At 40.3% G+C, this 17086-nt stretch overlaps 1 protein-coding gene across 1 annotated transcript; it reads left to right on the top strand.

The window, feature by feature from the left end:
• Window positions 1–12721: 12721 nt before the first annotated feature.
• si:dkey-23k10.3 (ribonuclease inhibitor) lies at window positions 12722–16342 on the top strand. The gene is made up of 3 exons (XM_051397332.1): window positions 12722–12978; window positions 15119–15292; window positions 16138–16342. Exons 1-3 carry the CDS (start codon window positions 12722–12724, stop codon window positions 16145–16147), a joined length of 441 nt encoding a protein of 146 aa, XP_051253292.1. The 3' UTR covers window positions 16148–16342.
• The last annotated feature ends 744 nt before the right edge of the window (window positions 16343–17086 follow it).

Genomic DNA, 17086 nt, shown 5'->3' with positions numbered 1-17086 from the left:
AATAATAAAGTAATGAACAATCTAATAACACATATTATTCTTCATAATGAGAACTTTTACTTTTGATATTTGAACAACAACAATCTGCCAAACGTCAGAATAAGGTATTATCCTAATGTTGTGATAATTGGAAACATTGATGTCCCCATTCTAAGTGATGCCAAATGTCAGACAATAAGGTATATTCATAATATTGTGACAATAGGCATCACTTATAATGGGTGGGTCAGTGTTTTCATTTGTCAGTGGCCCTGGGGTCCTGCATGACAAACGCACTTAGAAGAATCGGGAGATTCCGAAACGCACTCCTAACCACGTCCTGCAGGACAACCTATGGAAAAATGCTTTTGGGTTGACAACTGGAAACACTGACCTACCCATTGTATGTGATGCCAAATGTCAAAAGATAAGGGAATATCCTAATTTTGTGATATTTGGCTTCACTTAGAATGGGCCGCTTTAATTCAATTGTCAACCCAAATGTCAAAATTGTTCCAATTTTACCAAAGGGACAATGTGGTCCTGGAGTCCCCCAGGAGCCAAGTGGGGCCACGATTGGACATGGGGGAAACATTTTGACATTTTACGATCCTTGGGGGACCATTTCAGGCCTCCAATTGACTTCCAGAGCCCTGAAACATTTAGGAAACTTTTTCACATTTGGGTTGACAATTGGAAACACCTGCTCCAAGTGATGCCAAATGTCAGAATATAAGTTATTATCCTAGTGTTTTGATAATTGGTATCACTTACAATGGGTGGATCAGTGTTTCCAATTGTCAGAGCCATGGCCGGCTCTAGGCATAGGCGGTCGCCTAGAGCGCCATCTGCTGGAGAAAAAAAGAAAAAGAAAAGAAAGAACTTTTTTGATGCCCATTGGCGCCCTCCCTTTGTGTTCTGTCTTGAAAATAATAATTTACTTGAAATTTAGTTGAAACATGCTGGAAAGAGTGAACTGAAAGTTCATTGTTGTTGTTCAAATAAAACCTTTAGTCAGTGTTCCGATGGTTCAGATGTTGTCATTCAATTGTATGATGGTGTAATCTCACCTAGGGCACCAAATGGGCTAGAGCCGGCCCTGGTCAGAGCAGTCCTGGAATCGTCAGGGGACCGTATGGTGTTTCCGACTGACTGCAAGGGTTCACAGACTTTTTGTAAACATGTAGACATTTGGGTTGACAATTGGAAACACCGACCTACCCATTGTAAGCAATACCAAATGTCAGTATATAAGGTATCATCCTACTATTGTGACAATTGACATCACTTGCAATGGGTGGATCAGTGTTTCCAATTGTCAGAGTGGTCCTGGGATCGTCAGTGGACAGTACGGGGTTTCCAACCAACTGCAAGGGTTCATAGACGTTTGGTAAACATTTAGACATTGTCAGAATGTAAGATCAGTCCTTTGCAACAAATCCACTTCAGAAGAATTGGGAGATTCTTAAAAGCACTCTTAACCACCTTGCACGGTACACCCTGTAGAAAAATATTTGGTCGGTCAGAGTGAGCAGGAGACTTCGACAAAAGGGAACCAGTCTCAACCATAGTCTCCTCATCCCTACCCCTTAGCTCCTAAAGCTACAATGGAGAATAAGCTAGTCCATAAGTATTTCACAGAGGGCCACAGTTATGAAATAATAATGGACTTCTTGGCATCCAGGGACAACATTTCATTGAGTCTTAGCACTTTAAGAAGAAGACTACAGAATACAGGCCTGACCATCTACATGCCAATTGTTCCTGTACAAGTATCTATCACTGAGGACCTCAAGGGACCAGGCCAGCTCTTAGGGGCCACCCAGTGCAGCCACGCAGACTGGACTGATGGCAGCCCTATAGTATGTTTTGCCTCTGCAGTGTTCTGTGTGCCCTGTTCCAGGTACCACCCTCCCCTCCGACTGGTCAGGCACACCTGCATTAGTTTTTAGCAATCATTCCAGCGGCTTTAAAACAAAGACGGCGGAAGGAGACGAGGCCAGTGGGCCAAACCGCCAGATAGCTGTGTGGTGCTTTATTTGTGCTAAACAAAACAAACTATACGTTTGTGCGTAAGTGTGCTACTTTCATTACTCTCAGTGGAGGGAAAGCGACATTGGTGTTTACCTGTTGAATTAGGGTTTGGTTTGTTTAATTAACTTTTATTTTTTAAAGTTTGTTTTTAATTGTTTTTTATTAAAATAGTTATCTTCACTTCCTATTTTTAAGGAAGTAGTTTTTTGTTAATAATCTTGAACTCTTCATTTATGATAAAACGTTTAATAAAAAGTTTTGTTAGCTGAAATAATTCTGTTTTCTCGTCTTTCTTTAACCCTGGGATTTTCTTTTTGAAACATGATTGTCTCTCCTTTGCTTTCAAATTCCTGAAATTCCTGAATAAATCCAGTGCATTTTTTCCTGTTTCCTGCTTTAAACAGAGTCCAATCAAATTGTTAAGACAGTGTATAGATCACTGCTAATCCTGCTGTGCACTAATCCAATTCAATTCAATTCAATTCAATTCAATTTTATTTGTATAGCGCCAATTCATAACAGAAGTTATCTCAGGACACTTTTCAAATAGAGCAGGTCTAGACCGAACTCTTTAACATTAATTACAGAGACCCAACAGTACCACCATGAGCAAGCACTTGGCGACAAGGGCAAGGAAAAACTGCCTGTTAAAAGGCAGAAACCTAGGACAGATCCTCCGGCTCTAGGTGGGTGGTCGTCTGTCTCGACCAGTTGGGGTGGAGAGAGAGAGAGAGAGAGAGAGAGAGAGAGAGAGAGAGAGAGAGAGCGAGCGACAGACAGACAGACAGGTGCACAGCAACAACAGTATTGGCAATGGCAGTCAAGCAGGACCATGGCAGGAGGCTCCACCAGGATCCATGAGAACCTGCGAGACGAGAAAGCACAAGAACTCCGGGGAAGAAGTGGAGTTAGTAACATGCATTAAAGGGACATGAATGAGTGCAGAAAGAGAGAGGAAGAGAGTAGCTCAGTGCACCATGGTCTATAGTCTAGGCCTATAGCAGCATAACTAAGGGATGGTTCAGGACTCACCTGATCCAGCCCTAACTATAAGCTTTATCAAAGAGGAATGTCTTAAGCCTACTCTTGAATGTGGTGAGGGTGTCTGCCTCCCGAACCACAACTGGAAGCTGGTTCCACAGGAGAGGAGCTTGGTAACTGAAGGCTCTGGCTCCTGTTCTACTTTTAGAGACTACAGGAACCACAAGTAGCCCAGCATTCAGAGAACGTAGTGTTCTAGTGGGGTAATAGGGTACTATGAGCTCTTTAAGATATGAAGGGGCCTGACCATGAAGAGCTTTATAGGTGAGGAGGAGTATTTTAAATTCAATTCTACATTTTATTGGGAGCCAATGCAGAGTAGCTAGTACAGGAGAGATGTGATCTCTTTTTCTAGTTCCTGTCAGTACTCGTGCTGCAGCGTTCTGAATTAATTGGAGCGTTTTAATGGACTTATTGGGGCAACCTGATAATAAAGAGTTGCAGTAATCCAGCCTTGAAGTAACAAATGCATGGATTAGTTTTTCTGCATCTGTCTGTGATAGGATGTGTCTAATTTTTCTAATATTACGTAAATGAAAGAAGGCAGTCCTAGAGGTCTGCTTTATGTGGGAGTTAAATGACAAATCCTGATCAAAGATAACTCCAAGATTCCTGACAGTGGTGCTAGAGGCCAAGTTAATGCCATCTAGAGTGACTATATCTTTAGACAATGAGTCTCTAAGGTTTTTGGGGCCAAGAACAAGAATTTCGGTTTTTTCTGAGTTTAACATCAGAAAATTGCAGGTCATCCAGGATTTTATGTCCTTAAGACATGTTTGTAATTTAGATAATTGATTAATTTCATTGGGTTTGATTGATAGATATAACTGCGTATCATCTGCATAACAGTGAAAGTTAATGGAGTGATTCCTAATAATGTTGCCTAAAGGGAGCATATATAAAGTAAATAGTATTGGTCCAAGTACAGAACCTTGTGGAACTCCATGACTAACTTTAGTATTTATGGAGGATTCATCGTTAACATGTACAAACTGAGAACGATCTGATAAGTATGACTTAAACCAGGTTAGGGCAGTTCCTTTAATGCCAATTTGATGCTCAAGTCTCTGTAAAAGAATATCATGGTCAATGGTGTCAAATGCAGCACTAAGATCTAATAATACAAGTACAGAGACAAGTCCATTGTCAGAAGCAGTCAGAAGGTCATTATTAACTTTAACCAGAGCTGTCTCTGTGCTATGATGAACTCTAAATCCTGACTGAAAATCCTCAAATAAACTATTGTTATGTAGAAAGTCACACAACTCTTTGGCGACTACTTTCTCCAGAATCTTAGAGAGGAACGGGAGGTTAGAAATCGGTCTATAGTTGGCTAAAACCCCTGGGTCAAGAGTAGACTTTTTAAGAAGGGGTTTAATTACAGCTACTTTAAAGGACTGTGGTACATATCCTGATAATAAAGAAAGATTAATCATATCCAGTAAAGAAGTGCCAATTAAGGGAACAACTTCTTTAAGCAGCCTAGTTGGGATCGGGTCTAATAGACAGGTTGATGGCTTCGATGAAGAAATGATTGAAGTTAACTGATGAAGATCGATAGCAGAAAAACAGTCTAAATATACATCTAAGTTTACATTGACAGAAGTCCCTGAACTTGGAGAGCCACTGATAACCGTTGATGGCAGTTGGTGATTAATTTTTTCTCTAATAGTAATAATTTTATTATAGAAGAAGCTCATGAAGTCATTGCTACTTAAGTTTATGGGGATATGTGGCTCAATAGAGCTGTGACTCTCTGTCAGCCTGGCTACAGTGCTGAAGAGGAACCTAGGGTTGTTCTTATTTTCTTCTATTAGTGCTGAGTAATAGGCTCCTCTGGCATTACGGAGGGCCTTTCTATAAATCTTAAGATCATCTTGCCAATTTGAGCGATATTCTGATAATTTGGAAGAGCGCCATTTCCTTTCAGATTTCCTAGCTATTTGCTTTAACTGGCGGGTTTGGTGGTTATACCAAGGTGCTAGTCTCCTATGTTTTAATAATTTCCTTTTTATAGGAGCGATAGAGTCTAATGTTGATCGTAGTGAGCCTGTAGCACTATCGACAAGATTATCAATTTCAGAGGGACTAAAGTTGTTATAGGACTCTGTTAAATTCAGACATGGCATTGAATTAAACACTGAAGGAATCTCCTCCTTAAATTTAGCTACAGCACTGTCAGATAGACATCTGCTGTAGGAAGTTTTGCCTAATGGCTTATAATCTAATAGTATGAATTCAAAAGTTACTATATAATGGTCAGATAGGAAAGGATTATGTGGGAAGACTATTAAATGTTCAATATCAATGCCATATGATAAAACAAGGTCAAGAGTGTGATTAAAACAATGAGTTGGTTTATTTACACTCTGACAGAAGCCAATTGAGTCTATTAATGATATAAATGCATTACTAAGGCTGTCATTGTTAACATCCACATGAATATTAAAATCACCTACAATAATTACTTTATCTGATTTAAGGACTAAACTTGATAGAAACTCTGAAAATTCAGATATAAAGTCAGAGTACGGTCCAGGAGCGCGGTACACTATAACAAATAGAACTGGCTGCAGTGTTTTCCAGTTTGGGTGAGAAAGGCTAAGAACAAGGCTTTCAAATGAATTATAATTTAGTTTAGGTTTAGGGTCCATTAAAACGCTCGAATCATATATAGCTGCTACTCCACCTCCTCGGCCTGTGCCTCGAGGAATGTGAGTATTAATATGACGGGGGGGTGGATTCATTTAGGCTAACATACTCCTCGTGGGACAACCAGGTCTCAGTAAGACAAAGTAAATCAATATCATAATCTGATATTAATTCATTCACTAAAACAGCTTTAGAGGACAGAGACCTGATATTTAACAGCCCACATTTCATTCTCTTATTTTGTGCTACTGAGGAGTTGGTTTTAATTTTTATTAGATTTTTATGTTGAACTCCTCTTGTTTTTATTTCTTTAAATAGTTTAGGTGGTCGGGGGACAGACACAGTCTCTATGGGGTTTTGGGTGGGTGACTGTTCTAAAGAAAGCGCAGAGGAGTGTGTAAGACAGCAGCTCTGCTTCCTGGTCCTAACTCTGGACTGTCAGGTTTTAGAAATAAACTTCGCCATATTTCTAGATAAGAGAGCCGCTCCATCCAAAGTGGGATGGATGCCGTCTCTCCTAATCAGACCAGGTTTTCCCCAAAAAGGCTTCCAGTTATCAATGAAGCCCACATCGTTTGCTGGACACCACCTCGACAGCCAGCGGTGGAATGACGACATGCGGCTATACATGTCATCACTGGTCACATTGGGCAGGGGTCCAGAGAAAACTACTAATCCAGTATTCTGATATATACTGATATAGTATAGAATGTGGATAGCCTAAGACTAATTAAAATAGAAGTAATCTTATGGAAACATTACCTTCACTTGTGTCGGGCTTATTGGCATCATACAAGAACTTGATGTTCTTGCCAGACAATGCCGAGAATGCCGTTTCAGAAAGCAGGTTGAACCCACACAAAGGACAATACATTGTAATCTGGAATGAAATATAGGAAACATCATAACACTAACACCTGGAGTGAGTGGAGCTCCACGAAAACGTAGGCCTCATTTTAAGATATGAAGAGGCCTGACCATGAAGAACTCTGTAGGTAAGGAGGAGGACTTTAAATTCTATTCAGAATTTTACAGCAAGACAGTTCCTTTTATTTGTATCTTTGTTCAAATCACATTGATTCATCATGTGCTATGTTACAAAACTTGTCCAGTCCTGTTCCCTGCAGCTACGAAATATTGTAAAACTCTGAAGATTCCTGTCCTCCAGTGATCTTGATCTTTTAACCAGAACCAGCCATCGGTCCCACATTGCTCCTGTTCTCGCATCCCTTCATTGGCTTCCTGTAAAATTCAGCTAAAAGATCTTACTGATTACATATAAGGCACTTTATGACCCCCAGTTACATCCTCAAATCTCTGCCTTTTATCCGTTCCTCGCTCTAACTGTAACTAAAGGTGACCTTTGCTGTTTTAGCCCCAACATTGTGGAATAGTCTAGGTTATGTTTTGTGAGCGTAAAATACTTAACGGGGGCTTAATAGTTACTGTCTGAGCAGAGATAATCCATTTGTTGAATATTTTGCTGCCTTTTTTTTCGATCTCAACTTTTTAAGTCAGACGGCCTCCATCATCCACAGGAAGGCTCAAGCACTTATCCACCAACATTGAACTGATTCCTGTAAAGCCTTTATATCCTGATATTCAATGAGTTCGTTTGACAATTCCAACTCCAGCAGTGGTTTCCTCAATGAATACTCTGAGCTACTGTCCTCTCTTGTGCTCACATTTGATAAGGCCATTATAGCTGGTGACTTTAACATTCATATTGATAAAACTTCCAACCAATTTGCCACAGACTTTTTACACATTTGTAAATCTTTTAACCTTGAGCAGCACTTCTCTGGCCCTACATATAACCTTGGGCACATCCTTGACTTAGTTTTTACTCTGGATATGTCTCTTTATTCCCTGAATATGCATGACTTTGGCTCTGACCACAAATGTATTACATTTGATACACATTTTGTATCTGCTTCATTATCCCAGAAACATGTAATACACTCTGGCATCTTTAATAATCATTCAGCAGCCACATTTTGTAGCCATTTTTCTAGTCTGGCCTATTCCACTCACTTCTCTAATATTAATGATCAAGTTAGCTGGTTTAACAATTTGTGTACGTCAGCCCTTTATTTTTCCGCTCCATATACATCCAGGGCTGTCCCAGTTATTAATAAAACTTCTTGGATCAATGATAACATTAGACAACAAAGAAGGGAATATAGGAAGGCCAAGCGAAATTGGAAAACTTCAAACTTACAGTCCACCACCTCTACATGAGGGAATTACTGTTGAATTTGAATCAGACTCTTAAAGATGCGCAAGCTGCCTACTTCTCTGACCTGATTGTTAGCAATAAACATAACCCAAGGTTTTTTTTTACTACTATCAACCAGCTTGTAACTCCATCTCCTCCTGCTATTCATGCCTCCTCTCCTGCTGACCGTGAAACATTACTGTCTTTTTTCTTTGGCAAGATCGATGGTCTAAGGTTTCATTTCCCTCTCACTGTTCTGACCCCTCAAACATTCAGTCGTCCTATTTTACTGTCTGATTCTGCTCCTATCTCTCTACAGATCCTTTTAAAAACTGTAGATCACATGCGTAACTACTCCAGTCACTGTGACACAATTCCTACAACATTTCTAAAATCCATCCTTCCTGTCTTAGGTCCTAGCCTGCTTTCTATAATCAATTCCTCTGTCACATCAGGGTCTATACCTGACCTTTTTAAAATCGCCAGTGTTCAGCCACTTCACCAAATCTCAAGACTTCCCTTTTTATCTACAATCCTTGAAGAAATGGTTGCAGACCAGATCCTGAAGCTAGAAGGTGATAGAATCTTTGACAACGCACCACGGAGACAGCATTACTGAGAGTGTCTCTTAATTTTCTCCAGCTAAATCCTGACAAAACTGAAGTCATTTTTAGGCGCCCAGATAGCCCAGTGGGTAGAGCTGGTGACCCATGTACCGAGGCTGAGTCCTTGCTGCAGCAGCCCAGGGTTCGAATCTGACCTGCGTCCCTTTGCTGCATGTCATCCCCTCTCTCTGCCCCGTTTCCTGTCTATCTTCAGCTCTCACTATAATAAAGGCAATAAAAGCCCCCCCCAAAAAAAACTGAAATCATTTTATTTGGCCCTGAAAACTTTGTCACTGCAGTTGAGTAGTATGGAAATATTGTAAAAATCAGAAGCTTCCTGTCCTCCAATGATCTTGAATAATTAATTCACAGCTTCATTTTCTCCCGTATAGATTACTGTAACTCCCTCTACACCTGCCTCAGTCAAGCTTCCTTTAATCATTTACAGTTAGTACAAAATGCGGCCGCCAGACTTTTAACCAGAACCTGCAGTCGGTCCCACATCAGGTCCTGGGTAATCCCAGCTAACTAGGTTCAATTCAGCACACTGAAACTAGAAATCTGGATTAGGTTGATCTATTTTAGTTTGAGCTATTCAAGCACAGGGATGAGATGATGACGAAACACAGGTGAAAATTCCAGTAAGAGGAGGAACAGGGTGGGGACAATAAACCTGACAGTCAGTCAGAGCTCAGACTCCATTTTGAGTCGACAAGCACAGATCTTAAGAAAACTGAGCAGATTGGCTTTGTTATACTGTATACTGTGTGTGTGTGTGTGCGTGCGTGCGAGCGAGCGTGCGAGCGAGCGTGCGTGCGTGCGTGCGTGTGTGTATTACTTCCTCTTTACTCAGTCTTGGGTGTGACTCTTGTACAGACTTGTTTTTCCTCATTCTGGTGCTCTGAGCTCATTGTTGCTGGTTATCTCTCAGACTGACTGAAGTCCCAAAGATCAGTGATCGCTCTGACAGTGCTTTTATTTTATTGGATTTTATAGTCAATATTTCCACTTCAGGTAGCCTCCACCTGACACAATCTGTAGTTTAACAGTAAAATAGTAAAAGGTTATCACTGATTACATCCTCAGTTAAACATCTGAAGTTCACCAAACTCACTTGTATTAAAGTATACACATGTAGCTATGTGTGTCACACGCCCTCATTTCGTCCCGCCTACACTGTAGTTCACTGTTTACTGCCTGAACAACACAGCAGTCAACCAACTGCAGTCAGTTCAGAATGCAGCAGCAAGACTCCTCACAAACACTCAACGCAGGGAACACTTCACTACAGTCGTGGCTCCACATCCATTACTGAACTCACTTTAAGATTCTGTTCATTACTTTGAAATCCCTACATGAACTGGCTCCACTTTACATCTCAGAACTTTCCCCCCCTCACTCTGCTCCAACACCCCTCAGATCAGAGAATCACATACTGTTGAAAGTTCCCCGATCCAAACTGAAAACAAACATACTTTCTCTGTTTTAGCTCCAAAGCTGTGGAACAATCTCGCCCTCAGTATCAGGTCAGCTGAGTCAGTGCCTCAGTTTAAAAAGATTTTAAAAACACACTCGTACAGACCAACTTTTGTATAATATTTAATAATTATTTATCAAATGTTTTCTGTTGTTTCATTTTGTTTTAACTTAAACTTCTAGTTTATTAGTTAACTTTGGGTTCATATGCTTTCTTTGCACCTTGTAACTCCGCCTCCTTGAGATTATTATTATTATTTTTATTTTATTAGACCCGCTTTTTGAAAGCTCACCTCAGTAAATCTCTCCAGCTCTTCAATAGACCCACTGGAATCCAGATTAAAAACACTCAAACTGTGTATTCTGTTCTTGATAAACTCTTTGAGAGATATCAAGATATATTTTACAACTTGCAGGACGAGGAGCTCATACAATGGGAGCCTGCTTGAAAAAAGGAGAGAAAGAGGAGGACAGAGCAGAGTCTCAGGGATCCAGTTCTCTGTCTATGAGGAGTGACCGGTCCAAAGGTAGACTTCCAGACTTCAGTAATGAACCTGGACCCTCAGACACACAGTAAGAGAACAACCACTGACTGCAGTTCATATAATTATATCATTACCATTTTATGATTATATTGGCCCAAATATAAGACAATGTTTTTATCTGGAAATTACATTTAAAAAGTGGAGTTGTGTTATACTTGAGGACTAGATCAGCTCTAGTATAATTCAGACATTGTTTCATATTATTTCATAATGATATATAATTCAACAGCAGGTGATCAAACCTTCACATACAACTGTATTTTAACATCTGCCAGTTAAATGCTAACAGAATGAGTCTGAATGTGTCAGAACAACCAGCAAGGAGTCTGAATATTTAGTTCATTTATTCCAACACAGTGTAACATTACACAGGTTGTTCAACGCACGAATAAATAACTTTTTATCTCAGTTGAACACATACGGTATGTTCTGTGGCTTATTCGGGACACGCTTCTCGTAAATATAATGGAGGACTTTCACTGTGAAGCAGCTGCAGGAAGTGTTGAGTTTGTATTGATAACTAACTATTAACTACTACTATAAATCTGTTTTTGTGTGTATTTATTTTGGGGAGCTTTTATTTTGTTAATTGTATTTTGCCGGTGTGACCTTTGACCTGTTAACGATGTCACTTGCGGTGTTTTTCGCACTGTTCTCCTCAGACAACCTGAGCGCTCTGGTTCAAAGTGACTTAAAACATGTTAAAAACGCTAAATAGAGGTTCTAACTCTACTTTATAACTGTCGCTAGTTTTGTTCTTTGCTATGGTGATATTGGTTTATATAAAACAGTTGTCACAAAGACAGAGTTGAGCCGAAAGGCCAAACTCTCGATCTACTGGTCGATCTTTGTTCCTACCCTCACCTATGGTCATGAGAAATGGGTCATGATTGAAAGAATAAGATCCCGGGTTCAAGCAGCCGAAATTTGCGTAAAAAGGAGCCAGCTAAGATGGTTCAGGCATCTGATGAGGATGCCTCCAGGGCGCCTCCCGAGGGAGGTGTTCCTGGCACGTTCAGCTGGGAGGAGGCCATGGGGCAGACCTAGGACCAGGTGGAGAGATTATATCTCAACACTGGCCTGGGAACGCCTCAGGATCCCCCAGTCAGAGTTGGCCCAAACTTCCCCAGGGAAAGGGAAGTTTGGGGTCTGCTGAACTTGCTACCCCCGCAACCCGATCTCGGATAAGCGGATGAAGATGAAGATGAAGAAGAAGAAGAAGATTTTGGTTTAAATGTGTATACAGTTTTATTGTGTACAGCACTTTTTGTGTGAGATGCTAGCTCACCTGTCTCAGGCTAGCTTAATGAAGAGCACACAGGTGGTTTCTCATGCGCTGGCTCTTTTCTCCCTCTCATTTAAAGGTGTGCGTGTGGGAACCAAATGTGTGTCGTACACAGGTACAATAAACCCCCTGTCCAACTGGTAAAACAGAAATTGTTTGTCGTCCATTACTACACAGAGTCAAATTAAAGGAGCGTCAGGCGAGACCGGCTACACAAAGATAAATACCTGCACACTGTCTGACCTTCAATATTAACTTTATTTGCAACATTTGGGTACTAGACCTTCATCAGGCAAATGGTTCATGACAATGTGGAGCCATCTTAAATAGGGAGCAGCAAACAGTCCGTGCAGTAGGAAGCTCCTTGTATGTGATTTGGAGGCTGTCACATTGTAAATTGATGTTGGTCATTAATGCCTTCCTACTGCACGTGGGGAATGAGCATGATATGAATATACATATTTTAAAAACTCAATAAAAATTCAAACCAGATTGTTGTTCAACATGTCCCCAGGTACCACTGAGCTAAACAGTGGTCAGTATGTGGGACCAGTCCACTTTTTCATAAAGATCCTGATCTCATCCTCACAACATCTTTCCTTGTAATTACGAGATAGTAACTGATAATTACAACATGTCTACGTGTTTTTTTCTTTTGTGAAGGCAATGTGCTTCTGTAGCTGTTTACATTCCCCCCAGACCCACATTCAAAAAATGCACTGCAGAACTACTTTACTGGGTTTATAGTTATATATGTAAATAACTGCATGTATTGTTTATTTTATTTTATTCTAATTTAAATGTAATATCTATATATTCTATGTGTTTGTGGCATAAAGGGGCTACATCTTACATTTAAACATGTTGTGTTAAATATGAATATTGAATGATTTCTGTGTGTCTTTCTTTGCTTTGTGATCTAAATGCAATCAGATTTTATTTTAAAGGTTATATTCTCTGTATTCACAGACTCTCTGACTGTGAAGTCTCAGAGACTCACTGTGAAGTTGTGGCCTCAGCTCTGAAGTCCAACCCCTCCCATCTGAGAGAGCTGGACCTGAGTAAGAACAAGCTGCAGGATTCAGGAGTGAAGCTGCTGTCTGCTGGACTGGAGAGTCCACACTGTAGACTGGAGACTCTGAGGTCAGTTCATGTGTTTGCTCTGTGTATATCTACCAAATATAACAGAAGTTTTTAATTTCCTTCAGTTCTTTTACTTTCTGGGTTTGTCTGAGCACAAATCACAACAGCTCTTGTATGGAGAGAATTTTGTTCCTTTATTATTCAATCAAATAGAATAGATTTGAAACCAAAAAAGAGATTTGAGAGCAAAAAAGAGTAAGTGGCAATCAAAAAAAATTTTTTTGAGATCGAAACAGAACAGGTTGCAATTGAAAAAAAAATATGAGAGAACATATTTCTTCAACTTCAATCAAAACTAATGTTTGTATGTAAAAACATGCGACCATTTTGCTTATAAATCAGTCCTCTTTGCTTGCGAGTTCAAAAGTTTTGCTTCAACTGCACTTGATGGGTGGGGCCTACGCTGGTGGACGAGAGAAGAGTTTCTATTGGTTGGTTTGACCTGGCTACGTCTTCCGCAATACACCCACAAACACACGTGGCGAATAATTAAAATCACAGGACATGTCTTTTGGTCTGATTATACAGATCAGTGGTGCTGAAATTTGCGTTTCTCTCTACACATTGTACATCTCTGAGGTCAAAAGCATCATTCAGTGTCATTTAAGTTGGACCATCTGACGCAGCTGCTCCTGTAAAGACCAGTAATGCTGGCTGGTTAGAAATATGTGTGTGAATTTGTTAAATTATTCGCCACGTGTGTTTGTTGACATTAGAACAGCTGTAGAGAACGGGAGCCGGGAGGAGTAGCGGCAGCCCGCTACACAGTGGAAACTGGCACCGGGTTCAGAGGTAGTTTAGTAATCCACGGTAGTACTGTTGTGTAGGAACCGTGACGTTTTGGCACCGCGAGTACAATGCAACACTAAATGTTTAAATCACAGCCCTACGTTGTATACGCCTCCCTGTAATTCACTCACTCATTAGGCTACTCTGCTCAGGCTGTGACTAGCAGAGACAACCATGTTGCTGCTAATCAGTGTGCTTGCAGCAGCAGGGCATTATAATTCATTACTTGTGTTGTTGTTGTTGTTGTTGTTGTTGTTGTTGTTGTTGTTGTGAATGTACAGCAGGCTGTAGCCAACGATATATAGCGCAATTCATTACTTATGGGAAACATTTCAAGAGCAACAGGCTTCTCCAAGCAGCACAGCACAGGGAGAAGTGGGTGTAATGCGAAAGACGTAGCCAGTCAAACCAACCAATAGAAACTCTTCTCTCATCCACCAGCGTAGGCCCCGCCCATCAAGTGCAGTTGAATTCGCAAGCAAAACTTTAGAATTTGCAAGCAAAGAGGACTGATTTATAAGCAAAATGGTCGTATGTTTTTACTTACAAACATTAGTTTTGATTGAAGTTGAAGAAATATGTTCTCTCATATTTTTTTTCAATTGCAACCTGTTCTGTTTCGATCTAAAAAAAAATGTTTTGACTGCCACTTACTCTTTTTTGCTCTCAAATCTCTTTTTTGGTTTCAAATCTATTCTATTTGATTGAATAATAAAGGAAAACCTGAACCCCAAATCCAACAAAGCGGTTTCTGGAAGAACCTCAACACTGGACCTATTGTAACTGTGCTTTTTATTGTTTCCATTCAAAGTGACACAACATGTACATTTAATAACAGATAACAGATGTATATTGAAAATCACTACAAATAAAATCATAATGAAAGTAAATAAAAATAAACTAGATCATACGACAGATTGTCCCCATCTACTTCTACCCCCATGATCTGTGTACATACCGAGTGTTTAAGACACATTAAAGGCACATTTACACAATAACACTAAATATGAAAAAAAAAAACCACAAATACAAGACAAGAATTAAAAGAATAAAAAACACAAAAACTAACAAAGTGAATGAAGTATAAAATGAACATGAATACAATAAAGGTTGCAATAAAACTATTGAGGAGACAGTATTTAGCATTAACTCCTCCCTCCCGAACAGATACAGCTGATGCACTGAGACTTTGTGTTTGACTCCCAGATATGTCCAGATAGACACTAATCTAAAGCTTTTTCTAAACTTGTACATTCTAAACCTTCTTCAGCTCTGAACAGATTATTAAACACTGAATGAATTCAAGCAGGAATATTGTCTTCTAAACTCACCTCTTTTATTCTTTATTCAGATTGAGTTGGTGCAGTTTGTCAGAGATCAGCTGTTCTTCTCTGGTCTCAGCTCTGAAGTCCAACCCCTCCCATCTGAGAGAGCTGGACCTGAGTATCAACGACCTGCAGGATCCAGATGCGAAGCAGCTGTCTGATCTTGTGGAGAGTCCACACTGTAGACTGCAGACTCTGAGGTCAGTAGAGGGTCTGAGTCAGTCCATGCTGGTTCCAGCAGTCTTCGACTAAACACAGATCCAGTATTTGCTGCTTTCCTCAGTGAAGCTGTGAGAGGAGAATGGGGACAGGCTTCAGGATTGGACAGACAGACAGACAGACAGACAGACAGACAGACAGACAGAGAGAGAGAGAACAGTCAGCCAATCAGAGAGCCAGAAGCTTGTTGTGATCATGTGTTTGAGTTGAGGTGAAGACGACTGTTGTTGTTGTGTTCATGTGTTCAGGAAATAAAGCTGGATTCCAGCTGACAGCATTACAAGATGTATAGAGACAGTGGTCCTCATTCATCCAGTCTGATCTCACACTGTTTGTTCTCTCATTTCTACACTAAACAACTGATCAGTTGGTCTTTGTCACAGCTCTGAGATCAGTCTGACTGAAGCCTGCAAACAACCATCATTACATTTAGTGACCATGTGATCTTTGTACAGACCAGGACCTCTGCTGGAGTCCAGTACCCACAGCTGATGTGTTGCTGTTCAGTCTTTGTATGAACATGTAGGACCTTTAACATCAGATATATATCTGTCCATTTGTCTCTTGTTTGTCCAAATAGTTTGAATATTTACACATTTGTCCTGTAAGAGTTCAGATGAAACATTCAAATGTGACTGAGACTGTGGTTTTTATCAGCTTTGAACCCTAACAGCAGTAAATGCATCATTCCAGTGGGCAGTGAATGTCTCTGTTTCTGCAGTTATGTGTTTAGACCCTGCTGCTCTTTATACTGGATGTGCTGATGGAGGGAGTCTCTGTAAACACTGAATCATCACTGCTTTTGTCTGTCTCCTTCTCTCCTCAGGAGGTGGTAATCTCAGTCAAACTGGGAGCAGTGATGAAGGAGGTTGTGTTGGAGGATCCACTGTGTCCTGATGATCCAGAGAGGTTGAAGCAGCAGCATCAGCTCTGACTGGGCCATGTTACTGGGAGGTAGAGTGGAGAGGAGAGCTTCATCCAGCAGTGACTGACAGAGGAATCACAACCAGTGGAGATGACTCTCAGTGCTGCAGTCTGAACTGCTCTGAGATCAGCTCCCTGTGTGTTCCTCTGGATCATGTAGAGTATCATCAGTGTATGTTCATAATATTGTGACAATAGACATCACTTAGAATGGGTGGGTCAGTGTTTTCATTTGTCAGTGGCCCTGGGGTCCTGCATGACTAACGCACTTAGAAGAATCGGGAGATTCCAAAACGCAGTCCTAACCACGTCCTGCAGGACAACCTATGGAAAAATACTTTTGGGTTGACAACTGGAAACACTGACCTACCCATTGTATGTGATGCCAAATGTCAGAGGATAAGGGAATATCCTAATATTCTGATATTTGGCCTCAATTAGAATGGGCAGCTCATTCAATCCAATTGTCAACCCAAATGTCCAAATTGTTCCAATTTTACCAAAGTTTAGGAACATTTAGGAAACCTTTTCCACATTTGGATGTATTGATGGCTTCTACAAAAAAATATGTGGTTCAAATGTGGAAAGTCTAACAATCATTGCTCAATGCAGTGTGTAGCTGAGTTTGGAGTTGTACCAGTACGCCTCCATTGTCAACATTGACTGGAACCAAAACACACACACACAGAAATTGTTTTTATTTTGAAAATCTTCTCTCTGAATTCTCCTCCTCGAATTTAAAATACATTTACAGGTACAGTACTTCTACTTTATTGTATATAGTGTAAATATTTTATATGTGATTATATTTTACTGTATTTTATTCTTTTATTGTATTTTATCACTAGAAT

The sequence above is a fragment of the Dicentrarchus labrax genome, unplaced genomic scaffold, assembly GCF_905237075.1.
Source record: "Dicentrarchus labrax unplaced genomic scaffold, dlabrax2021, whole genome shotgun sequence".
In the NCBI taxonomy this organism is placed as follows: domain Eukaryota; kingdom Metazoa; phylum Chordata; class Actinopteri; family Moronidae; genus Dicentrarchus; species Dicentrarchus labrax.
Note: the sequence above shows the minus strand (reverse complement) of the source record. Positions and strands in the feature narration are given on the sequence as shown.

Coding starts and splice junctions, on each gene's coding strand:
- si:dkey-23k10.3 (XM_051397332.1), top strand. CDS start 12,722: ATGATTTCTGTGTGTCTTTCTTTGCTTTGTGATCTAAATGCAATCAGA. Junction 12,979..15,118: donor TGTAGACTGGAGACTCTGAG/GTCAGTTCATGT, acceptor TTCTTTATTCAG/ATTGAGTTGGTGCAGTTTGT.